Source organism: Acartia tonsa, chromosome 10, assembly GCF_053477335.1.
Source record: "Acartia tonsa isolate MP-2025a chromosome 10, ASM5347733v1, whole genome shotgun sequence".
NCBI lineage: Eukaryota > Metazoa > Arthropoda > Copepoda > Calanoida > Acartiidae > Acartia > Acartia tonsa.
Window position 1 is genome coordinate 45,352,377 of NC_137269.1, and position 24,547 is coordinate 45,376,923.

The following is a 24,547-nucleotide window of genomic DNA, read 5'->3' on the forward strand; positions in this document are numbered from 1 at the left end:
AAAAAAACCTAAAAATTAACCTAACCTTAATTTTCTCAGGAACCATTTGACCAATAGAGAAAATTTCTTAAACTTAGGCTTTTATGCTTATAAACTACTTTCTAGTTTAGAAATCACCCCCCTGCCACCAACCCCTAGCCCTCTGGGGCTAAAAAAAACCTAAAAATTAACCTAACCTTAATTTTCTCAGGAACCATTTGACCAATTGAGATGATTTCTTAAACTTAAGCTTTTATACTTATAAATTAAGTTTAAGTTTAGAAGTTGCCCCCCTGCCGCCAACCCCTAGCCCCCCGGGGCTCAAAAAACCCTTAAAATGAACCTAACCTTAATTTTTTTCAGAAACTATTTGACCAGTAGAGATGATTTCTTAAACTTTAGCTTTTATACTGGTCTTGGTTTCATTTGAAAATATTAATATTTACCCCATTTTTTTTTTCAAAAAAACCGAAAAAAAAACGAAATTCCCCCCCCCCCCCTTACCCTATAATTTTGTCAAACCTTCTATTTTCATATTTTGTATATTCAGTTCTGACACTCAACAAAAGTTAATGTTCGTCTGTCATATTGTTTCAGAGCTTCGCTTTTTTGGATGTCGTCATCCTTGTTTTACTTTTAAGTAGAAAAGAAAATACTTTAAACTCAGTATCAAATAGCTTTTTATTTCTAACTTTTTTATTTAGTACTTAAAACTTTTAAAGTTTGTTCGTTAAGATCTTGCAAAGTACCTCACTGATTTTTCAATATTGGGAAGCTTTACATTGTTTCTAGCAGCGTTTTGGAGCCGTTTGATTTTGAGCTCCCGGCTCCGAAACACTGGTTTCCAGTAATGTTTCAGTTTTTTTCCGCTAGTCTGTTAGAAATATCTTGATTACGCGAACTTTACAATTAATCCCTCCCTTTTCTTAACTTAAAAATTTATTGGTCTTTTCTATATTAAAGAAATTACACTTTCTATATATTCTAAAGAGAAATAATCTAGAGATACACTCTCTAATAAGATAAATGTGGAATAGCAATCCGACCATATCATTGGTTGAAATGTGTACATATAAAAAAATAAGATAAATGTGGAATAGCAATCCGACCATATCATTGGTTGAAATGTGTACATATAAAAAAATTTGTAACTTGTATGCCATAAATGGATCGTATATAATCAAAAATATTTAAAACTAGAGCTGGATCTTTATATCAATTTAGTGGTGAACCGGATCGGGGTGCGCTAGAGGTGGGCCGACGGTGCGCTACAGCCACTGCACCCCAACCTGCCGCACCACTAAATGATTTAAAGATCCAGCTCTAAGTGTTTATTTTATAAGTTGATGAATAATGGGGTCAGTTTGATCCTCTAGATAAACTATATCTATAATATTTTAGAATTGAACAGCTTCAAGGAGAGGTGGATAGGTTAGAGAAAGATAAAACAGATCTCAATGAAAAGGTAAACCATTAGGTACTGATAATAGTAAAATATTTTTTTGCCCATTTTTGTTTCACATTTTATTCAAATGCACTTTTTAAGTCATACTGTTCTGAATTTGGACAATTTTATATATAAATAATACAATATACATACATAAAATTAATAAAAGTTTGACCTAATAAGCGCATTTGACTAACCGCAAACACACAAATTCACGGAAAATACGCGAAAGAAATGAGCCTCTTACTGCTGTTTAGGTGCGGCTACTATACCTGGAGAAGGAGTCAGTGGACGACACAGTTTTAAAGCTACAAGAGGATATGATCAGGATGCAGGATGATCACAAATTCTTAGAGGACAAGGTACATATTATTTTATTATCCTTATATAAAAGTAAAATAATTTCTGTCTGTACCGAATGATCGCGTTAGCTGTTATGTCCTGGGAAGGTTTATAACTATTTTTAGGGAGGGTACCAAAAATACCCCCCCCTCAAATAAGTTTTTAAAAGTGTAATGTAATTGTATAGCAGCCTCACCTGTATGAGGTAATTGATGCATGTTATTACTTGTAGGCAATAGAAACTTTATTTGAACATTTGCTTCAAGTGGCCCAGGTACAACTGCACCACGGGGGCCAGGTACAACTGTACCAAGTGGCCCAGGTACAACTGCACCACGGGGGCCAGGTACAACTGTACCAAGTGGCCCAGGTACAACTGCACCACGGGGGCCAGGGGGGATATTGCACCATAATTATTAATCTGATTTATGTACCTAATAACGATGTTATTAGCAAGTCGTCATTATAATTAAATCCTTTAATGGAAGTCTGTCCTTTTACTATATTCAGTAATTACGTAAATTTGCATCTAATTTATGTACAATTTTGTTTAGACATGTAAATTGATATTATAATTCTGCTTATTATGTTCTGGCTTGTTCGTTTGTCCATCCTTATGCAATTTAGAGTTTCGCATTTTTGGATGCTGTCATCCTTATTTTTTATAGAAATTTGGAGAGTTACTAATTTTATTTATGTTAAGTTCAGCTGTTTACAAAGAAGAAGTCCTCTAGACGGCGCTAGTTACTTTTTAGATTTTTGGCAATTTCTATTGCAAAGGGTGGTGGTATCCCCTCTCAAAATATTTATAAACCTGCCAAGGACCTATTAGTAGCAGCATTGTAAAAAAGAACCCTATCGGTTTAGTTGTTTGAGAGATAATGCAGTACACACACACACACCGAGTTCATTTTACTTTATATAAGAATTTGTTCAGATGCGAGATACAGAAAGTAAAGATTCAACAAGAGAAAGAATTTCCGAAGTTTCTAAGATGTCATTAGGATCTGATCAACTATCTACTACAGAGGTAAATATGGCTTAGAAACCGATCAATTCCGCTGGATCAGAACCGGTTGTCAAACATACTAAATTATTATTTATAGTATATAGTTCAGACAATTTTCCACAAATATATATAAGTTTTGTTAGCCCGGACCTAGACACCTAAGGAATTACTGAATCTAATATTTGTTTATTTTAATATCAGTGGAAAGCTGATAGGTATTTACAGAGTTACAGATAGAGTTACAAGAATACAAAAGTTACTAAGTGTTGGGGGGGGGGGGGGGGGGGTGATATTCTAGCAGATATGACGTAATCACAGAGCTACAAGAATATAAAAGTTTACAAGGGGGGGGGGGGGGAGTAAATATTTGAGCAGATTTGAAAATAATAAGGTTACTATAAGGGAGGGGGATATTCAAGAAGATATGACGTAGCTGCAAGAACATAAAAGTTTACAAGGGGGAGGGGGAGGGGCTATTGATATTTAAGTAGATATGACGTAATCACTCATTTTAGAGGGGGGGGGGGGGGGTGATATTCTAGCATATATGACGTAATCACTGATTTTAGAGCTATGAGAATGAGTACCTGTTGAAGATCCAACAAATGGTGGCCAGAATTCAAGAACAGGATGATATCATACAAGAATTAAAGGTTTTTTTTATTCATTTTATTCAATGTTCCTGTGTTTTATGCCATATGATACTTTATTTGATTGCTTTTGCCTTTTACAAATAACCCCATCCACTTGAAGAGGGGGGAGGGGGTTAGGGTAAATATTATATACCTATATCCACCCTAGAGGTGGTATATCATTGCCCTCCTTCCCCATACAGGAAATGAGGTTTGGAAAGTAGCCGAGAAACAGAGATGTTTAAGGGGGGGTAAGGGGTTGTTAATCCCACCTCAGTCTTTTAAACCACGGATGTCATCTATATCATGATTTTTTAAAATACATTAGATTACCCCCCGCAAATCTTTAAAACCCCACATTCAACCCCTTTTAAAAAAGCTTGAACGTCCCTGCCTAGGTTATATAACTGATTTCCTGTTTTCAGACATGTTACACATGTTTCATTTTAGGAAGACAATTTGGTGTTAAGAAACCAAAAACGATCTCTACTAGACGCTTTCAACAACGAGAAAAATTGGAAACGCAGCTTTTTAGGAGGTAAATTAAATATTATTTAATTTAGTAAAATCACGAAACCTTTTAAAAGAAAAATCTTTATTTTCTACTAAATTTTACTGTAATTAACAAAATTACGTTGCATACTTCCAGGCATCTGAATATATAGAGAAGCTTAAACAGGGACGGAGGGACATTGGGCTGTTTATTAAACTAGTCCCCAAAGTTTTATATTAACGTTTTCTTATTCGTTGGCTTACCAAACTTTAATGAATTGAATTTTGTTTGTTTTGTTCATTAGATTAAGTGTCCAAACGTTTAAACCACTATTTTAAATCACAAGAAGGTGTAATTTTATGTATCATCAATTTATCAGCCATTGTCTTATCCCTTTAGATCCCTGATAGTTTTATATATTATTTGATTTAGGAACGAGAAATAGATCTTTGAGCAATGCAAATGATGTTACTTACATGAGACTCGACACTGACGATCCTCAGGATATAAGGTAAGTTCCTTACTTCATAACGAATATAACGCCCCCCCCCCCTCACCCACATATATTTTTTTAAACTCAGAATAAGGGGGGATAGTTTCTTTTCTAAGCTTAATTCCTGCATTATAAAGTGAACATGGGGGTTGGTCGACGCAAAGTTTTACAACTTTTCTAACATGTTGAATTAAAACTGGATTGGTTGGTACCAACTAGTAGTGCACTAACTATCCATCTATGATTTTACGGGGTAATTTTACATTTCATAGTTGGGGGTATGCCCAGGTATGTTAAAGGACAATGGCCGATAAATTGATGTACATTCCCAATGATTCACATAATTGCATTATCTTAAGAATTATTGGTTGAAACTTATGGACACTCGAACTTAATTAACCAACCAAACAAAATTCAATATTAAGTCCCAAAAGTTGGTATGCCAACGAATAAAAAATCATTATTATAAAATTGTTGAGACTTGTGTCCTAAACAGCCAAATGTCTCGTCACTCCCTGAAGTATACCTGAATTTATGTTCCTTTGTGATCCGAAGAGTTTTAAATAATAGTGAGAGTAGGCCTTGTATACCTTGGCCTGTATGCAGGCGCTACTCCTTGCCATACACAGTCTGTTAGGACTTCTTGACAAAGGTCGTTTAATTAAAGGGTTGGTTGACTGTTACTTAGCCTAATATTTTATAGTGTTTGTTGCATGCCTTACCCAATATAATCTAACCTAACCTGATCTAAAGTAATAAACAAATAAAATACTATTCATTCATGCAATATATTTATAAATTGAGGGGAAGATGTTTCTTTGTTCGACAAATTAATATAAGGTAGAATAGCGCCCTCTTTTGGTAAATAGAAGCCTAAGATCCCCTTAAGTCATAAAATATTTTTTTTAGAGTTCAAACTTCCAGCCTTCATAGCCAGCTAGCTGAACAAACAGAGATGAACAGAAAATTAAAGGTATTTTATTAGTTATTTATCGCATCGTATTATAGACAGCTTTACGCGGATATTGAAATGAAAAATTTTAAGATTAAAACCAGTTTTGTTAACTAAACTGGTAGGTATTAATATTATGGTTTAAATTAATTTTGATATTCGTGCAAAATTGTCTGTAATACGATGCTATATAGGATTTTTCACTGGCTGAGAACCGGTTCTAATCCAGTGGTTATTAATCGGTTTCGAAGCCATATAAAAAGAATTAATTTATATTAATGATGGTAAATTTTCGTTAAGTATGGCAATCTTAGTTAGTATGTTTTTGATTAGATTATAAAAATATGGGGTCATGTGAAGGAAACAAAGTTGTGGGTTTCGTCGTATTTTCGCAGTAGTTTTTGAAAGATTATTTTAGGTCAAGTTAGGTTATGTGATTGCCCCACAGGGTTAGAGACCCCTGCAGGGGTTAGAAATAAGAGAAAAGCTATCGTGAAAGTATGACGAAACCCGCAACTTCGTTTCCTTCACTTAACCCAAAATATGTTTCCATTGTACTAGTATTTAAATATATTAATAATTTAGTTACACAAAGTGAAAATTTCCAATCATGATAAAAAAAAACAATCTTACATGCTTTTTAAAAACACTTTTTTCATAAAATTTCTAAAACAATTTCTTCTATAAATTTTCTGATTTTAAGACTTTGAATTATTCTATGCCTTCAGTTCTCTCAAGTAAGTTAAAATAGTTGTAAATGCTTAATTGAAATCACTGCATGGCCTTACATTATTTTAACATAATATATTACTTGCAATTGTAAATATTAATGCACAAAATTTATAATTTAAAATTTATTATTTAATTGGTTTCTTTCAGTTTATTAATATATATAATTTATTACTTGGAATTGAGTCCCTGGAGTGCTCTAAGGACACGTTATATTTATCTAGAAGGGGTAGTAGAGGAGTATGATATATTACCTTTAAAGGGACTATGCAAGAGCAAGTGATGTTTAGCACCTTCCCGTAGTAAATCTTAACATAATTTGCATTTATTTTTTAGCAAAAATATTTTCACTATTTTTTTAAGAGAAACAATTGTATTATATGTAGCAAATCCTTTTCTCAAACAATTGACTTGCAGATATTTGATGATTAACATGAGAATACTTCTGTTATATGTGTTCCAATACCAATCTAAGTATATAACTAAAGTCAGGTATCTAAAGTGATAAGACAATGGCTGGTAAATTGATGTACGTCTACAATGATGATACACATAATTTCCCCTTCTGTAGATTAAAACGTTTTAACACTGAACTTAATGAATCAACCAATTAAAATTCATTAATGTCCCCAAAATTGTTAAGCCAATGAATAAAAAAAAACGTTATTATGAAACCTTGGGGAATAATGTAAACTAAAGAAATCTTGAACATAATGTTTGAAAGTTGGTAAAACATATTGTTTTGTTGATATAGCAATGTATACTATATTATGTAAAAAAAAAATACGTAGGTTCATACCTAGAAGGTACTAAAAATCACTTGCTCCCGTTCGTGCATAGTCCCCTTTTAGTATAACATGATTATTATTAAATAAAATATTTATGAAAAGGTTTGTAACAAGGCTCAGCAACTGCGACATTTGATTCTTTAAAAAAATGGAAAAGTTGAGGAATCTCCATATTTGAGTCAGGTTTTAACTTCCAGCTTTTTGAAATTGTAAAGGGTTGATTTCTCTGATATTTACAAATCTGCTGACGCGCGGCTGCCCATCCCTGAATTGAAACATTGATAGGTATCAACTTTTTTTTAGGCCTATTTAGACGAGGTACTGATGACAATAATGATTAAAAATCCAGACATTTTAGAGAAAAGTAACAATAACAAATCTGTTCTTAAAAGCTGTAAGTAATCATAGACAATAAAGAAATTTAAGGAGTAAAGGTAATAAATCAGTAAAAACTGGTATTTTACATTCTGATACAAAATATAAAGTTAAGATTTTCAATATTAAAATATGTAAAAAAAAATTATTTGTAATTTAAAAAAAAAAATACTCTTTTTCCTTTGATATGTGATAACTTTTTTCTTTTTGCTGTGATTAATGAGATTTTTAAGTAAAGAAGAATGAGGCTTAAAAAAAAATAATTAGTGATGAACAAAACAAAAAACCTTATATTAAGTGTCAAAATGATCTGAAATGATTAAAAACCACCTGCAATAATATAATGTGATAATCTTTATATAGAAGTAACAGGATCTCTAACTGTCTGTGAGTGTGTACTGAAGGATTTCATTAATCGTTGAACCGATATGGTTCTCCTTTACAATGTAGCCTCTCAGAGGTCCTGGGAAGATTTATGAATATTTTGGAGGAGGTTACCACCACTGCACCCCACTTCAGATAAACCCCTAGGATAAATACCCCCCCCCCCCCAAAAAAAAAAAATTTCTTTTTAAAAACCTCAAAAGATTTATATTTACTTTTTCTTTTCAAAACTGAAAGAAAATGAGTTGTCGAATTTAACCCTTCCCTACCCCACTTCAAACGCTCCTGTAAGCCTTTAAAGGTGCAGCCGCCAGTAATAAATAAACATTTGATATTAATAATATGAATTTATATTTTTCTTATGTTAAATATGCTTATATTTTTTTGTGTACCTGCTTATTATAAAATTAAAATTATGAATTTTGTTAAAAGGGGGAGGTAGGTTGTGCTAAAATTCCGTAAAGTCGTGAGTTTTAAGGCATAAAAAACAGTAGGTAGTAGAACGATAATATGTTTTTCTCGTATTCATTCGAATCCTGTGGATAGGAACCGGTTCTCATCCATACGAAAAAACTATGTCTATCATCGTATCATATCCAGCTTTCTACGAATATAAAAATGTACAATCATACGAATAAAACCAGTTTTTTAGCCGGTGCCTTATAATTGTACATTCTATATCCACGGAAAGCTGTTTATAATACGATGCGAGAAATAACTAATTCCTTATTTAATAGAACCATAGACACAAAAAAATTTCGTTCTACGTACTACCTACTGTTAAGCTTTAAAACTAACACCTTTACGGAATTTCAGCACAACCTACCCCCCGCCCCTCCCCCCTTTATTGAATATTTTATGGGGAAAAAAACAATATATTTTTTGGGGTCGTCATATAATTTTAATTCCCCCCATTTAAGATTAAAATGTACAAGAATTTCTGAAACATATCATTATTGTAATGTAATAGCTTATTCATAGAATTAAATTATGCTATATTATATTGTACCTGATAAAAAACTGGTTTTATTTTGTTGAATTAACTTTTCTGTGAAAATATTTTTCATGGATTATTTTTTATTACTAATTAAAATGTAAAATTGTTATTACAAATAAAATCCATATCTCTATACGCAATGTGATAAAAATTAAATGGCATTATTTTTAACACCTAGCTTGAACAATGTTTAGGTTTTATTCAGATTATACCAACCACAATATTAATTTTTTTTAAGTCAAGAAACCTATAACTGTTTTTAGCTGACATTCGGGGTCAATACATCCTTGATTTGATTACCATTACATCTGTTCCCCAAATATCATTTTAGATTTATTTCTCTTGTTGGTTTTACCGTATTTTTGGGTTTTATTTATGTTAAGTACATTTAACGAGTAGTTATCCTTATCCTGTTTTTGTAGTAAATTGAAAACCATAGGATTGTTGGAGGTGGAATGTTATTTATCAAATTATATGGTCCCGAGGAGCGGAAGGCCCATGCTAACAATACCAGTATTAATTTTTATTTTATTATGCTATACATGATGTTTCAGTATGGCTGAGAACTGGTACTAATCCAGTGGAAACTATTAATGCCCATACCAAAAGAGTATCTTTTAATTTTTAAAACTTCATTATAAATAAAAATTATTTTGTTTATACACTGCATATATTGTTGAAAAGAATAACTATTTGGGTCACTATTTTATGAGTAATTTTCCACCATTTAAAAAAATAAACATTATGTTACTTTTGTTTTTTTAGGGCATGTTCAGAAAAACCTAACCCTTGTTTAAGCCAGGTGTGTATTGATGCAATATTAATCTTATAAAGACAAATATATTTTATGTGATTAGATTTACAAATGTTTTTATCTAATAAATAAACTTGTTCATTTCATTAATTGTTTTTATAGAAATAAAACTGCAGCTTTACCATTAACGAAATAAATTCGAAAATAATCACAAAACCTATATATGATTTACAGCTGTCATTGGAGGGGGCACTACTTAGTCAATTTGACGACCTTTTTGTCTGATAAATGTTATTTAGAATGTTTTCGCTTGCTGGCTAAACCTGATGGCTAGCAAAGCTGCTATTTGATTAAGGTATATAAGTTCGTACGTCCGAGAACATTAACTAGTATTACTTTTGTTAATTAAATTGACTACTGTAAAAATTTTTAAACATGAATATAAAACTAGATTAAATAACAACGATATTTATTCGAAAAAAATACGAAACCTGTACGTGATTTTCAGCTGTCGTTTGGGATCAATAATCACCCCTTTACCCACCCTTCCTCCTTAGACGTCCCTGGGAAGAAGGGATGGGGATTAGAAGGTCCATAACAAGTGCCACCCCCCCCCCCCCCTTAAAACATCCTCCTTTAAAGTTTGATCTATATAATTAAAATGACCCCCCCCCCTAATGCAAAGTGTCTCCTTGGTTTAGGGGGGAGGGGTAAATTGTTAAAAATCTCCCCCACCCCTTCCATACAAAATGCTTCGCACGCCACTAAGAAAAATTCTTACCTCTTCTATAGATTGAAAGAGCTTGTGATTTTCTCTGGGACGTCGGAAGTTTGTAAATACTTTATTGTAGCCGCAGTCTGAAAAAAAAACTTATTTTAGATAGCAATAAATTGGAGAGAAAAAATGATTTTTGCCCATGTATCTAAAAATTTAGGATCACTAATTTTAAATTCGTCTTTAGAGAAGAATAAAAATAAAACATTGCTGGTTTAAAAACATCGATTCAGGCCTGCGAAATCCTAAAATAATTTTCATGCGAAGCTTTTCTATAATTAGGTTCGGTCCATCCTTGCGTCTGTCTGGAACGTAAACTTTTTTCGTTAATTTAGGCATGTTTCAATTGTCCTATCGATTCCAGATTTTGCATGGTGATTTCTGTAGTAGAAAAGTATGATTAAGAAAGCGTTACAACTCTATAATCATTACTAGAATGTCCGTACGTCCATTTTAAACATGTTGATTTTTAAGTTTTTTTGCAACAAATTTTTTTTTGATATAATTATCCGATTGATCTAATTTTTGAAATACTGTTTCCTGGACAACAAAGTACAATATAATAAGCGAGGCATCTCTATAATAAAGTCCTAAAATGTAAGTATTTAAGCAGTTTTTAACAAATTTACTTACAAATTTGTTTCGATTTTTTTTTACAATATTCTGATTATTCAGTTTTGACAATCTACAAGTGTTAATGTTCGTTTGTCCTACCGTTTCAGATCTTCGTTGTTATGGATGTTGTCATCCTTGTTTTTATTCTACTCTTCAAGGCAAATTCGGTAAGGTACATATGCTAGGGTCGATATAACTAGTAGAATTATAAAGTATTATCACAAGACCTTTCAAGACCAATCTATCCCATCCCATGTTATAAAGAAGTAAGATTTTTTTCTGACGCTTAAACTTTTCAGGGAAGCTTCATAAATGTATCATGATGGTTTTAGGCTATACTCATGACCTCCCCCCCCCCCTACTCAACTATAGGTTTCGGGGGAAGCCGCTACTAATACAAAATAGAATGATGCCTGTCCGTCCGTATAAATCTCCAGATATAGGTAACCGCTAAACTGATTTAGCTCCACTATTTACTAAGTATATTTGCGATTACTTTTATTTAATGAAATCTTCCAATTTTTAACATTTACAAAACAGCCTGCTTTATTGCATCAAGATCCATGACATATCTATATAGGAAATAAACGTCTATAAATGAGCTCGAGTCTTCCAATGGTAAAGTGTTTAAAACTCATAGTGCTCCAATAATCCTCATTAAACTCTCATTGACCAAAGCGATAAGACCTTTATCCTATTTGTTTATGGAATGAATTAAGTTTTTCACTTCATGTAGATATTTGAATTACATTGAAGTATTTCATCCTTATTTCATAGATAAAAAATATACGTTCATAATAGAGTAAATCTAAGAAAACTGTATTTTAAAAGAATTCGATTGTGGCGACACTTCCTTTGTGTTAAAATATTAAAACTAAAATTTTAATCATATTAACCCTTTGGTGATGGTAATGTGAAAAAAATATAATTGAAAAAATCTTTTTAAAATCATTTAAATTAATAAATATTTACTTCTTTCTTTTAGATAGTAATGGCGGGGGAGGAAAATTGATCTATTGAGAAATAGATAAATAGATATGTACTTATAGAAAACTAGCCAATAGCGATATAGATATATTGAGCCAACTCTAGTTTAAAAATAAGTGGAGTACTGGTACTGTGGTAGTTTTAAGGTATTTTCTTGGAAGGTATGACATAAGGACGTCCAAACTTTTTTGAGGCGGTTTAAATTCTCATGAGGGTTGGAAATTCCTTATTGAAAGGGGTAAAATAGCGCGCTGAAATTTATTTTCCCCCTCGAAATTTGCTCAAGGGGGTAATTATCCCCCCTAGAATCTGTCGACGGGGGTTAGTAATTCTGTAAATAGGTACATAAGCTTTAGTATATCATATATATACATGTCCTGGGATGGTTTCAGGCTATTTTCCTAATCCCCCATACGCCTGCATTGGAGGTTACTTATTTATATACATACAAACACTATAATCAATTTAAAATTTTCTAGCTAACCGCTAAACCAATATGATTATCCTTTAAGTGTACCTTGTCATTAGTCCTGGGTATATTGGGCATAAACATAAATTAGAATACCCCCCCCCCCCCCCCGATACAATAATGCATTACACATAAAACATGACACGGAGCTCAGGAATCTTAAGGGATAAGACAATTTAAAAAAATATTTATATGCACCCAACAATTAAATAAATCAAATTACCCCTTTTGAAGATTGAAATTGTACGTGAAGAAAGTCGATCAAAAAAAATTCTGACGTCATAAAAATGAGGGATGAGGAGAGGAGGAGTGGGATAGAGAGGCCCTAACAAAAGATGGATAATTCCTCATTTTTATGACGTCACATGCTGATTTTTGAGCGACTTTCTTCACGTACATTAAGATTAAAATGTATTATATGAATGAATGAGAGAAAATGTTTATAAAACTTTGGGGACCAAAAGTCCAAAATCCTTTCTGCAACAACTTTACAGTCTGTCCGTCTGTGTGAACATATAACAAATTAAAACACAAATTGGCTTAGCTCAAATGTGATATCATGTGAAGTTTTCATATTAAAAAGTAATCTAGTTAAAAAAAAACATATTATTTTTACTTTTACATGTTTCACTTAAATTATGTACACTGTTGTCATAGGAATTATTATTCCAAAAATTAGATAATTATATTTTAAGAAAATTTAAAATCATCATGTTAATACGGATGTGTGTGCTTTCTGATAACGATTAAATATAGAGTTGCTATGCTTTTTAATTCGTACATAACTAAGAAACCTCTTCTCACCATAAGACAACATCGTAATAAAAAATAATAGGGATCTACAGGGGTAAGACAATGGTTGAAACGTTTAGAAACTCAACTTAATGAACCAACTAATAAAAAGTCAATAAAAGTTCCTAAATTTGTTTAGTTAACGAATAAGAATAATCCCGATGTCTCTGTCCTCCCTGAAAAAAAACTAATTAGTTTTTAATGCTCCACATAGCTGTATCAAAAGATCTCAGAAAATGCAATGTTATAAATTTTACAAATTTACATAAACCGAAATTATCCCACAAACAAAAATTATTTTAGGTTCGGTTCTCTAAGGGTAAGTACATTCCAAAGCAAAATAAAAGGATGGGATTTTAGTGGTACGAGGGATTATAACTTTAGGGGAAGAGCCTTAAACTCGTAACCCCATACAAATAAATAAAGATGACAACATCCATAAAAGCGAAAATTAACATCTAAGAAAGGCAACAGTGAGGGAGGGGACATTTGGCAGTTTATTACACTAGTTCCCAAAGTTTTATGATAATGTTTTCTTATTGGTTGACTTTTGGGGATTTTTATTGAATTTTGACTTGTTGGTTCATGAAGTCGCCTGTCCAGACGTTTCAACCACCAATTTTATTCTAAAGACGGGATAATTTTATGTATCATCATTGGGAGTGTACATCACTTTATCAGGCGTTGTCTTTTCCCTTTAGAACCCTGGAAAGGCAGACAAAAGAACATTAACAATGCAATGTATTTAATATTCAACATTATTTTCCTACAAATTCTGTAAATCACAAATTTACTAAAATACTTTATGCTTAATTTTGAGATACTTGGCTTTTACCATAGTACCTAATAGTTTTAGGAATCAGTCTAAATTTCAAGGAGCGAAACTATTATATAATTAGGATCAGTCTGTCCGTCCGTATGTCCGTTACGGTTAGCTCTTATTGTTGATTTAGGTATGTTATAATTTTCTGATTCATTTCCAACTTCTTATCTTTTGTGTGATTTAATTATCCTATTCATGTGATTTTTGAAATGATGATTCCTATAACAACAAGTTACAATATTACAAGCGAAGCATCTCTATATGTTTTGCACACATTTTCTTACAATTCATTTAAGTTTTATACATTAATATATTCTGCTTTTTAAGTTCTGACACTCTACAAGTGTTAATGTTCGTCTGTCCTACCCTCTGATTTTAAAGCATACAGAAGGGGGGTTTATCTATCCATTTTATCAAGTGTCTACACCCCCTGATACAACCACATAAATCACCCAAGGGGTCAAGCGAAAAAAGTTACAAAACCCTTAAAGTTAAGGGGGGGGGGCCGGGGGTTGAAAAGAGATTTATAAACTTTTAAGATAAGATTTAGATAAGATTTATTTTCCTCAAAGGTACAACATATTTTATTAGATATATATCATACATTGTGTTACTATGCTTGATTTGTTTGATTCTTCTTGTTTGTTGTGTTTGATGCAGGTTTGATAATAATATACATAATAACTATTATTAAGTACCTAGCATGGAATTGGCCGAACTTCGTCTCCACCTAGTTACCAGGCCAGTTCGAATAAGATGAAGATAGCATTTTACAATAAAAATTCCATGCAACATTGTACCAGATAGTTGGCATAACCCTTTAAGGGTTGTGGAGCCACTGGTGTACTTTGACGCTTGCCAAGCCGATACAATGTTATATGTGCAAATAAATAATAATCTTAACAATGAAAGAATACAATATCTTGCTGTGTATTTCAGACATCCTCCTACTATCAGTTGCAACTTCTCCAAGCGTAAATTCGGAACAATTAAGGAACCAAAACCTCCACAAGGAGTCGCTATTCCCGTTGTGATCCCTTTTCAGCTCTACATAGACAGTTTCCTTTGTAACAAATTATTTTCATTATAGAGTGGAGTTATGTCCGGGTCTAAGGACATCTCCACACCAATGATTTCAGGATAACGGTAAATATCGCGATAACACTTGGTCCAATCCAAAAATCCAAAAAATGAATAAGATATCCTAATATATAATCGTATCATGTACTTAAGTGAACAAGGTGTAATGGTTGGTTTCGATTCCTACGGAATCTGATTTTTATTTCTTGAGAATGGATATAATAATCCTATGATGTACAATTTTACAATTGTACAAATAAAGAATATGTCGTATGCGATTCCTACGGAATCTGATTTTGGTATTTTGATAATGGGAGTGTGTCCCTAAATATGTAAAGTTCGATTCCTCCGGAATCTGATTTTTATGTTTTGAGAACTGGTCACAGCATGGCTGTGAATGGGGCAACAATATGGGGGAGGGAGGGGGAGAGGGGGGGGGGGGTTTTTTGAGGGAAGGTGAAAACGTTTCATTAATCCATTGATCTCACTCTTTTTGAAGGTAAAGGGTGAAAGTGGGTCATGTTAAAAAAGACTGTGGCGTGCTATTGCGCGCACAATTTGGTTATAGCTTTGCTTTAGTGGAGTTTAAATCTTACTGTTGTTTAGGCACAAAAATGTTCGGAGAGGAAGAATACCAACAATTGTGGCAGCCGTTACGCAATAGATTGACAATAACATATCAACGACTTCTCAATATAGTTAACGGTGACAATGTCAGTGAGGAAGTGCGTCGTGAGGTAGCCCGTCTTCTATACCAACAGGGTTATTTAGAAACCGAGTTGGCACTCACACTATACAACCCAAACAAGGACATGGAGTATCATGAAACTAAATTGGGTGAAATTGCTGAGCAGATAACTGCACAAGAGGGGGCTTGTCTCCAACTATAGCTCCAGAAGTTGGCCATTTCCGGTCTGGACCAGTTATGGTCAAGTTCTCTACGACTTTATATACAAGATATCCGCAAAATATCCGCAAAAACAACCGCGGAGATGTCCGCAAGACGTTCACAAAAATCAACAATGAATCAATGGGAAAAAAAAGCTGCAAAATGTTTCTGATATGGCTATTAAAAATAAAATTGTTTTGAGAAATGATATAGTTTAGTTTTTGAAAAAAAGTAGCTAAATATAATATTAAAAAGTAATTTACCATAATTAAATTCATTGATTTGTTTTTTAATAAATCCTAGATATCTTGCTATGACCTATTTATTTTTTATTTGAAGGATGTATAAAGTAATAGGATGTCTGTTAATATTTTGCTATGGATTAATTTAACATTAGCATAAAAAAAGTAAGGATAAGAAATGTAAGTTGGTGAAGTGATAAACTAGTTAAAATAAGGGAGATGGGTCAAGGAATTAAACAGGTATGGGGGAGGGGGGGAGGAAAAACGAGGGGGAGAAAAAGGGACGTGGTGAGTGGTTTGTGCGCGGTCGTGGCTACCAGCCAGACAAACGGAGCGGCGCTTTTCGTTTGGTATATACTGGGGGGGAGAAAAAATAGGGGGTGGGGGGAAGAGTGGTTTTCCGGTAAAGCACAGTAGAATAAATGAAAAAGGGGCGGGAGGGAGACAATTGGTTGTAAAGCATAGGGGAAATACGCGGGAAATCGGAAGTGGGGAAAGTTATTTACTAATTAATTAATAAGTTAAATTAAGATTGCATAATGCATGGTATTAAAACACAAGGGGGGTATAAATATGGGGTAGGTAAGGTCAAAGTTCAATTGTCTCAAAGATGTCAGATCAAGAAGAGGAAGTAGGACAAGGCCAAGGTGCTTTACCAGATGGGGCGCCGGAAGTTCCGGAGGAGGCTGGAGGTGAGGAAAATGTTCCCCTCCATGACCAGGTGCAGGAGCTCATCGCTATGCTTAATTCTAGCGATGAAGTCGATGATCCTGTACCCGTGCACGGCGTTCAGCAGCTGTTGAACCTCGCGGCAGTGCCTGATCTACTCCCATTTCCGGGGGTAGACAGGCGCTGTCTGGACCTCTGGTTTATGGTCAAGAGGAGGTTGTTGGGCGTTGTGCACGAGGGCGACATGCTGATGTGGAGGAGATTCCGCAACGACGCCATCGATGAGGAAATCCTCCGCATGATGTATTCCAACTATGGGTTAGTCGTGAGGTTAATATCAGTAATGCCTACGTACGCCCGCTCCTTCCAGGCTAATATGGATTCCATCGCCGCCATGGACCGCTTGGTCACCGTCCAGCAGGACCTTGTGGAGGAGCTCCTCCAACAGGAACCCGACGACGTCTACGACTCCAGCGACTACGACGAGTAGATGGCTATGCCCACTACAGAGCTTAACCAGTCAGCGATAGTCATCACAAAATTTTCGATATCTAAATTTAAATAAATAAATATATTTTCGGTCAAAATTCAAAAAACTTTGTTATTTTTTTTATTAGATAGATAGAGGTAGAGGTTGCGCGGTTCGTTAGCTGCTTGATAAAAATATATAATATAAAGGAAAAAGTCAAAGTCAAAATATAAAAATGTAAAATGAATAAAATGGATAAGAAACAAACTATGCCAAGCTACTCTATACATAGGTATGTGTGTCGGTTCCTACGGAACCTATTCGTTGAGATTTGAGGTTAAAGAAATGCTGTTTTATTGATTTTTAATAAAGATGTTTAATGCTTACAGAAAAACGAGGGCTAAAAATACGGATAGAAACTTAGTTACAACAAAAAATGTTAAGTAAAAGGAAGAAAAACATAAAATATTTTGCATTTTTTAAAACTCAATTTTATTAAGGTAATAAGTAAAACATTTTTTCTTGAAAATATTCCTATTATCAATTAGTTTAATTTCAAGTGGAAGGTTGTTGAAGATAGTTGGGAAAGAGTTAAGAGGGGCGTGCAGGAGAAAGTTTCTATTGGTGCCCGGTTCGTAAGCAAAGTTGTTCCTGTTCCTAGTGCCATACGTATGTCTGTCTTGAACAAAATTCCAGGTGTTTTCAAAGATTTTGGGAAAAATGCCTAATTTATAGGCGTGCATGAATTTACAAACATTGAATTCGATTAACAGGTTAAACGGAAGTATGCCATTGGATTTAAAAAATTCAGCTGTGTGAGCTCTGCTTGGCAAATTTTCGATTATTCTAATGGCCTGCTTCTGCAACTTAATGATTGGTGCTAACAGATACATAGGACAGGCAGTGAACAGGAGACAACAATATTCGATATTCGACTTAATATAAGAAGAATAGAGTAGCTTTAGGTGTTTCTTGTCCAACAAATGACGCATTACTTTCATACTATAAATTATTTTAGAGACTTTACTATAGACTTTCTCAAGATGATAAGAAAACTTCATTTTCTCGTCTAATTGAATTCCCAAGTGTTTGATACTACCCTCATTGGTACCGCTCACAAGATCCAACTTAGTGATTTTTGACTCATCATTTTCATTATGATTGTTCATGTTTACATAGACTTCAAAGTTGGTCTTAGCAGCGAGCTCAGCGGGGGTGAGTATCTCACGGGGGGAGGAAAAGACCATACATTTGGTCTTGCGGGGGTGAATGAGAAGCTTATTGGCATTGTACCATTGGGTCAGTCTGGGGACAAGCTCCCTTGCAAGGTTAATTAATTGAATAATATTCTGCTTTTCAATGAAGCCCACTGCGTCATCAGCAAAGAGATTAATTAAGATCTCTTCACTGCATGAAACAAGGTCATTGATAAAAATCAAAAAAAGAATTGGTCCCAGGACTGACCCCTGGAGTACACCAATGATAATGAATTCAATTGTAGAGGAGAAAAGGCCCTTAAAAAATACACGCTGTTTTCTATTTGCATAGTAACTACGGAACCACTCAAGTGCAACCCCCCTTATCCCTGAATTCTCCAGTTTGCTAAAAAGGATGTCCCTATTTATCATGTCGAAACACTTCCTTATGTCCAAAAATATGGCCATACAGGAAGCGTCTCGACTGAGTGCTTGGGTGATCAATGTGCTTAAGTTCAATACATTGTGAAAGGTTGAGATCCCTTTCATGAAGCCAAACTGACGATTGCTAAAAAAAGACCGATCCTCTAAGAACTTAACCAGCGTATCACAGACATATTTTTCAATGGGTTTGGAAAAGTTGTCAATGAGTGAAATTCCTCGATGATTATCTGCCTCGCTGAGTGAACCTGATTTGTGAAGGACAACTATTTTGGAAGTTTTCATTTTTTCAGGAAAAGTGCCATTTTGAAGTGATAAATTATAAACATGTGTTAGGGGAGTGGCAATGGTATCAGCACAGCGAGACAGAACATACATCGAGACATCATTTATGTCTGTGGAACGCTTTGGTTTAATACTACGAATGATATTAATAACCTTGAAGGGGTACAATGGCTCAAAGAAGAGGGAATCTTGACATGGGGGTGGTAAATATTCAAAGAAGTTTTTGGGAGTGGAAGGAATTTCAGGCCTTAGGGAAGACCCAATCTGACTAAAATAACGATTAAATTCGTTAGCTATTTCTTGGTCATTTTCAATTTTGTTTGGGCCTACTTGAAGGTATGTGCACTCAGGGGAAGATTTACTAAACCCAATGACTTCCTTTAGAGTTTTCCAAAGTTTTTTCCCATCCCCGTTTGCATCCCTTATTTGTTTTCTGTAATAATCAATCTTTGCTCTTCTCACTTGCCTATTATAATTATTCCTATAGACATTGTAAATACTTTCATTTTCAATTGTTTTGTCTTTTAAAAAGTTGCTGTACAAAATATCTCTATGCAATCTACAACGCAATAAGTAATCTGACATGAAAGGCTGCTGGGGCTGGGTACGTTTGTTTTTTCGTTTTTTTCTAACTGGACACTTTTCATTATAAAGTCTCAAAAAGGTTGAAATAAAGCTATCATAAGCAATGTTTGTATTGTCTTGACTTAAAACGTGATTCCAGTTAGTGTGGTAGAGTGCATAGTTTAAGGCATCAAAGTTTTCATCATTCAATTCTCTTTTTTCAAAGAAATCTGGAAGTTTGGGTTTATTTACTTTGTCTATTCGGAATGAATTAATAATTGGCAAGTGATCGGAAATTTTTGATGTTAAAACAAAGGAAGACATTAGGTTTTGAATAAAGTTACCTACCCCGAATAAATCAAGAAGGGTTGCTGTGGTTCTAGTTACTCTAGTAGCTCTGGTAACAGTATTTATGATACCGTTAAAAGAAAAAGACTCAATAATTCTCATGGAGTTGCTATTTATATTATTTATTTTGAAAAGGTCAAAATTGAAATCTCCCACAATGAAGTATGGTATGTTTAAAGCTGCTATTCTATCAATCAAGTCTAAAAAAAGTTCAAAAAATTCTTCTATTTCAGCATTATTCTGATTGGGTGGCCGGTAGCAGTTTAATAAACAAAACTTTAGTCCATTGTGGGAAATTTTTAAGCAAATAGATTCAAGAATATTTTCTTTAAATGAAAACCTATCAAATAGCTTATCTACTTTATAATATTTGCTTACTAGAATACCCACCCCTCCCCCCCTATTTTTTGTGCGGAGTTTAACATGCCAATCGTAATTATTAATCCCATAGCAATCCATATTTACATCCTTATTTAGCCATAATTCTTGAAAACACAGAACATTTAAGTGGATATCATGTTGCCTAAAGAAGTCTACAGTGGAGACAATATCATTGTATTTAGAATGTAATGACTGACAATTAATACTAAAAATATTGAGAAGGTTTTCATTGAATGTTTTCAGTTTTTGTACGATACCTTGTTCACTTGAAAAAACGCAATTTATTCCGAATTCATTCTCAAAATCGTTAAAGTAGTCGCCGTAAATCGGATTCATAAGATTTAGACCAATGTTATCGTTTAAGTTACCGTAATCCTGGTTAATCTGGTCATTAGGGAGGTTTGTCATAGCAGAGCTGGTCCAGGAGCACCGCAGGAGGAATCGTCTTAACATCAAGTATGGACATCTGAAACACAGTAGATATTAGTGGACAAATAAAAATAGTTAATATACAATATATTATCGTTGAAGCGAAAAAAATTACCATATTTACTATAGTTATTCCGATAGCGTTTAGTTTATGTGTGTGTTGGGGGTGGCAACACATTAAAGCTAGTTTAGTTCCCCCTACTCATTTTCATACAAGTTCCATGTATTTTATATGCTAATCAGCAGAAAAGATAAGAAAAAATAGATTAAAATTAATATGCGATGTGGGCTTTCTAACAACTTAGGAATATATAATAATAATATTATAATTTTATAAAGTTCGCGTGGATATAAATCATTCAATTTTTTGAAATAAATCATTTTGAAAATGATAATAATAATAACTAAGCTGAGTGTTTTTTTATTTTGTTAGGTACCTTTTTTTCCGTCGTATAAGATACTTAACTTCATGTTGTGATTACCGCCTTTGTTGCTTTGCTTTGCTTAGCTTTGTTGGCGGTGTCTCTAGCTTTGGCCCTCGTGGCCACAGGATCAGAAGGTGCTGAGTCAACGGTAAATGCCTTCATGGCAACAGGATCAGAAGGTGCTGAGTCAACGACAGGTGTAGATGCGGCAGATGCGGCAGGTGCAGCGGCAGACGTGGCGGCAAGTGCGGCGGTGTGTGTGGCGGTAGGTGGGGCAATAGATGCTGCAGGTACGGCGACAGACACGGCGGCAAGTGCGGCAGACGTGGCGGCAGATGCGGCGGCGGTCACGGCGGCAGGTGCGGCGGTGAGCGCGGCGGCAGGTGCGGCAGTGAATTCAGCGGCAGCGGCGGCGGCGGGTGCGACGGCTGTATGTGCGGCACTAGGTGCGGCGGTTGCGACGGTTGCGGCAGAGACTATGGGAGGAAACACAGCCAGGTCCCCGAGAACTGGGGCAGGGGCAGACGTTAAATTATGTTGAATCGTGCTGGTAGGGTGGGCTGTGATCGTACTAAACTGCCTTGGGAAGTCATCCTCTGTCAAATCAGCCTGATTCGAGAAGAATGTTTTCCTTTCCTCAGGCGTTAGCTTGTTGAAACGAAGGATAGGCGGTGCCTCCGACAGAAAAAAATCCTCGCTTCCAGGTATGGGTTGGGCCATTTCCTTCAGGTCTTTGCCAAATGGGTTAAGGCAGCGTATCCAGCGGCTGCCGTTCTTGAGCTGGAATTGGACATGTTGGCCAGCGACTTTGGCCCTCGAAATCTGGTTTGTGGCATATACAAAGGTCATGGTCTTCCTGTTGAGGTCGGACATATCTTGTTTCGCCTGGACTAACCTATTGGGGAAGAACGGGACCGGTGACGCGTTGTTCCTGGGGTTGAACCTCTTGATCTCGGCGTTGTAACGGTCAAGCACAGCCTTCTTATTGTTCATCCACGCGTCGAGGTAGGATCTAGACATAAAACGAAAAATAAAAACGGGGATCTGGCCCTTTGTATATGGGAGCATATGGGCACGCTCGACGATATCACAAAAATGTGAGGGAATATATTCTAATTCCCCACGTTTAAGAGCGGCTTCAAGGGTGGGCCTTATAATGTTTCTAAATATGATAAACTCTGTAATATTTTCACGGCTCCACGGCTGCTGAAAGTTCACTATTCTACAACTCCAATCGCGGCACCTTTGCTCTCTTATCGAGTTTTGTAGAAGTTGAAATTTGACGAAATTTTCTCTCGACGATTCGACAGAGTTTAGATAGTCTTTTTGTTGTGTAATCGTGGTCCTAATCGCTTTTTGTTCACTTGCAACAGATTTAGCAACGACGAAATTTTCTATACCTTCGATAGATTGAATTTTAACATTTAAATCTGAGACTCTCAATTTAATATCGTTTATTTCGGTTTTATGACTGGCAAAAGTACTATGAATAAGCTCATCCCTTACCTTAGCTATATTCGCATCGTATTCACTAAACTTAACATCCAAAGCAGCGTCCAAATTTGTTTTAAATTTTGACCAATATTCTGGGTTGTCACACGTACTACAGGCCATGATGAAGTGAAGATGGCGGATCCGAAGGTGCTGAGTGAGTGTGGGTCAGCTGACCAATGGTGGGACGCGAAAAAATGTTAGCCAATGGGAGAGCTTATTTGTCGGGAGTACTTTGCGCCGGTAAAATGTTGCCAGACCGATAAATTATCAAAAAATTTTGAGAGTGTTTTCACCAAAAATTGTTCATTAAATTAAAGCGATTAGGTTACACATAAGTTAAAAAAAAAAAAATTCTTTAATTCATAAATGTTTTATTTTCACTTTTTTGTGCTAACAATTGACCGATACGTTAACACATACACATTGCCAGGCCTAAATACGAGGTGCCCTCTGGCTACAGTGTCTTCCCTTTCCTCCAACTGCGGAGTGACCACGGGCAGTGGGGAGAGGGGAACTAGTTGAGAGAGAGGGGGAAGGTAGAACTGAGCTTAACACATGGGGTAGGGCGGGGGAGAGCTTGCAAAATGCGTGTTCTCAGCCCGACTCTCTGAACTAAAACTAAAAAAAAGTATATTGATTAAATAGAGGGTGGATACCTAGGGGGTGGGGTGGGGGGAGGTGTATCCAATCTTCTAATACACCTTTTGTTGTCTGAATTACACCCCCTTAAAACTCACACCCTCTTAGACCCCTCGATTTTTGTTTTCGGAGGTGTCACAAATCACAAGGAGTTTCACCATTTTCCCCCCTGACAAAACCCTTCGCTTTTATGAATGTTGTCATACTTGTATTTTTTCTACATACCTTTATAAGCATTTGAAGTTTGCATAACGACCAAACATGACAATAACCTACAGAGCATCTTCACGTTTTAATATCACAAATATTCACTTTATCACATTAGCTTACAACATTTATTTTACTGTTACATATAGTTGAGATTTTCTGAATGTATTATTTTTTAACAAAGTTATGTGAACAATGCATTAACAGTAATTTTGTGGTTGCTCTTGATTCCTCTCAAGAGTTTATTTTCAACTACAGTAATAAAAAAAGGAGGAAAAAAATAGTTTGAACTAAAATGTCCGTAGTATCAGTGGTTTGTGGGGTGGGGGATGGGGTTGTTCACGGTTGTTGGATGGCTGTTGTAAAGAGCAAGTGCTCAACAACCAAGTCACTTACAACCACCACCGCCGTCTTACACCCCAACCCACACCCACCCACACACACACACACCAACAGCAATCAACAGCTTTTGAACCATACACTACACTTCTTAATTGAGTCAAAAATAATTCAAACTTTTTTATATGCATGGGGGGGGGGGGAGAAGACATTAGGCTGTTTATTACTAGTCCCCAAAGTTTTATGATAACATTTTCTTAGTTGTTGGCTTAACAAATATGGGGGACTTTGATTGGTTATTTCATTGTATTGAGTGTCTAAACGTTTCAACCACTAATTGTAATCTACATAAGTGGTAATTTTGTGTGTAATAATTGAGATATACATGAATTTATCGGCCATTGTAGTATCCCTATGGATCCCTGTGTTAAATTTGACAAAAAAAATTTAATTGTATATGTTGACATAATTTCGACTTTTAAAAAGTAGCAATAGCTGACATGATATCATCACATATTATAAATGTACGTACGGACTTTCTGGTAACGATTATAGAATTGCTTTGCTTTCTAAATCATACCTTACTGTTATGGGAATCATCATACAAAGTTATAA

At 35.0% G+C, this 24,547-nt stretch overlaps 2 protein-coding genes and 1 long non-coding RNA gene across 4 annotated transcripts in view; 2 read left to right on the forward strand and 1 right to left on the reverse strand.

Annotated features, from left to right (window-relative positions):
* The window catches only part of LOC145330141 (uncharacterized), a 32,398-nt gene extending 23,953 nt beyond the window's left edge, over positions 1 to 8,445 (forward strand). For both annotated transcript variants that reach the window (XM_080174725.1, XM_080174726.1), the window contains exons 18-25: positions 1,381 to 1,444; positions 1,684 to 1,788; positions 2,706 to 2,798; positions 3,347 to 3,430; positions 3,860 to 3,947; positions 4,335 to 4,413; positions 5,305 to 5,368; positions 7,168 to 8,445. In XM_080174725.1, coding sequence (XP_080030851.1) covers positions 1,381 to 1,444; positions 1,684 to 1,788; positions 2,706 to 2,798; positions 3,347 to 3,430; positions 3,860 to 3,947; positions 4,335 to 4,413; positions 5,305 to 5,368; positions 7,168 to 7,266 — 676 coding nt within the window. In that variant the 3' untranslated portion in view covers positions 7,267 to 8,445. The remainder of the gene's footprint in view (positions 1 to 1,380; positions 1,445 to 1,683; positions 1,789 to 2,705; positions 2,799 to 3,346; positions 3,431 to 3,859; positions 3,948 to 4,334; positions 4,414 to 5,304; positions 5,369 to 7,167) is intronic.
* Positions 1 to 23,832, reverse strand: part of LOC145330834 (chymotrypsin A-like) — a 65,121-nt gene extending 41,289 nt beyond the window's left edge. The window contains exons 1-2 of the mRNA XM_080175497.1: positions 23,612 to 23,832; positions 10,156 to 10,232 (exon numbers count right to left, since the gene is read on the reverse strand). Coding sequence (XP_080031623.1) covers positions 10,156 to 10,232; positions 23,612 to 23,669 — 135 coding nt within the window. The 5' untranslated portion in view covers positions 23,670 to 23,832. The remainder of the gene's footprint in view (positions 1 to 10,155; positions 10,233 to 23,611) is intronic.
* Positions 8,551 to 9,520, forward strand: LOC145330142 (uncharacterized). Its single transcript, XR_013883273.1, has 2 exons — positions 8,551 to 8,814; positions 9,386 to 9,520. It is a non-coding gene; the product is annotated as an uncharacterized LOC145330142 (long non-coding RNA).
* Positions 23,833 to 24,547: the final 715 nt, after the last annotated feature.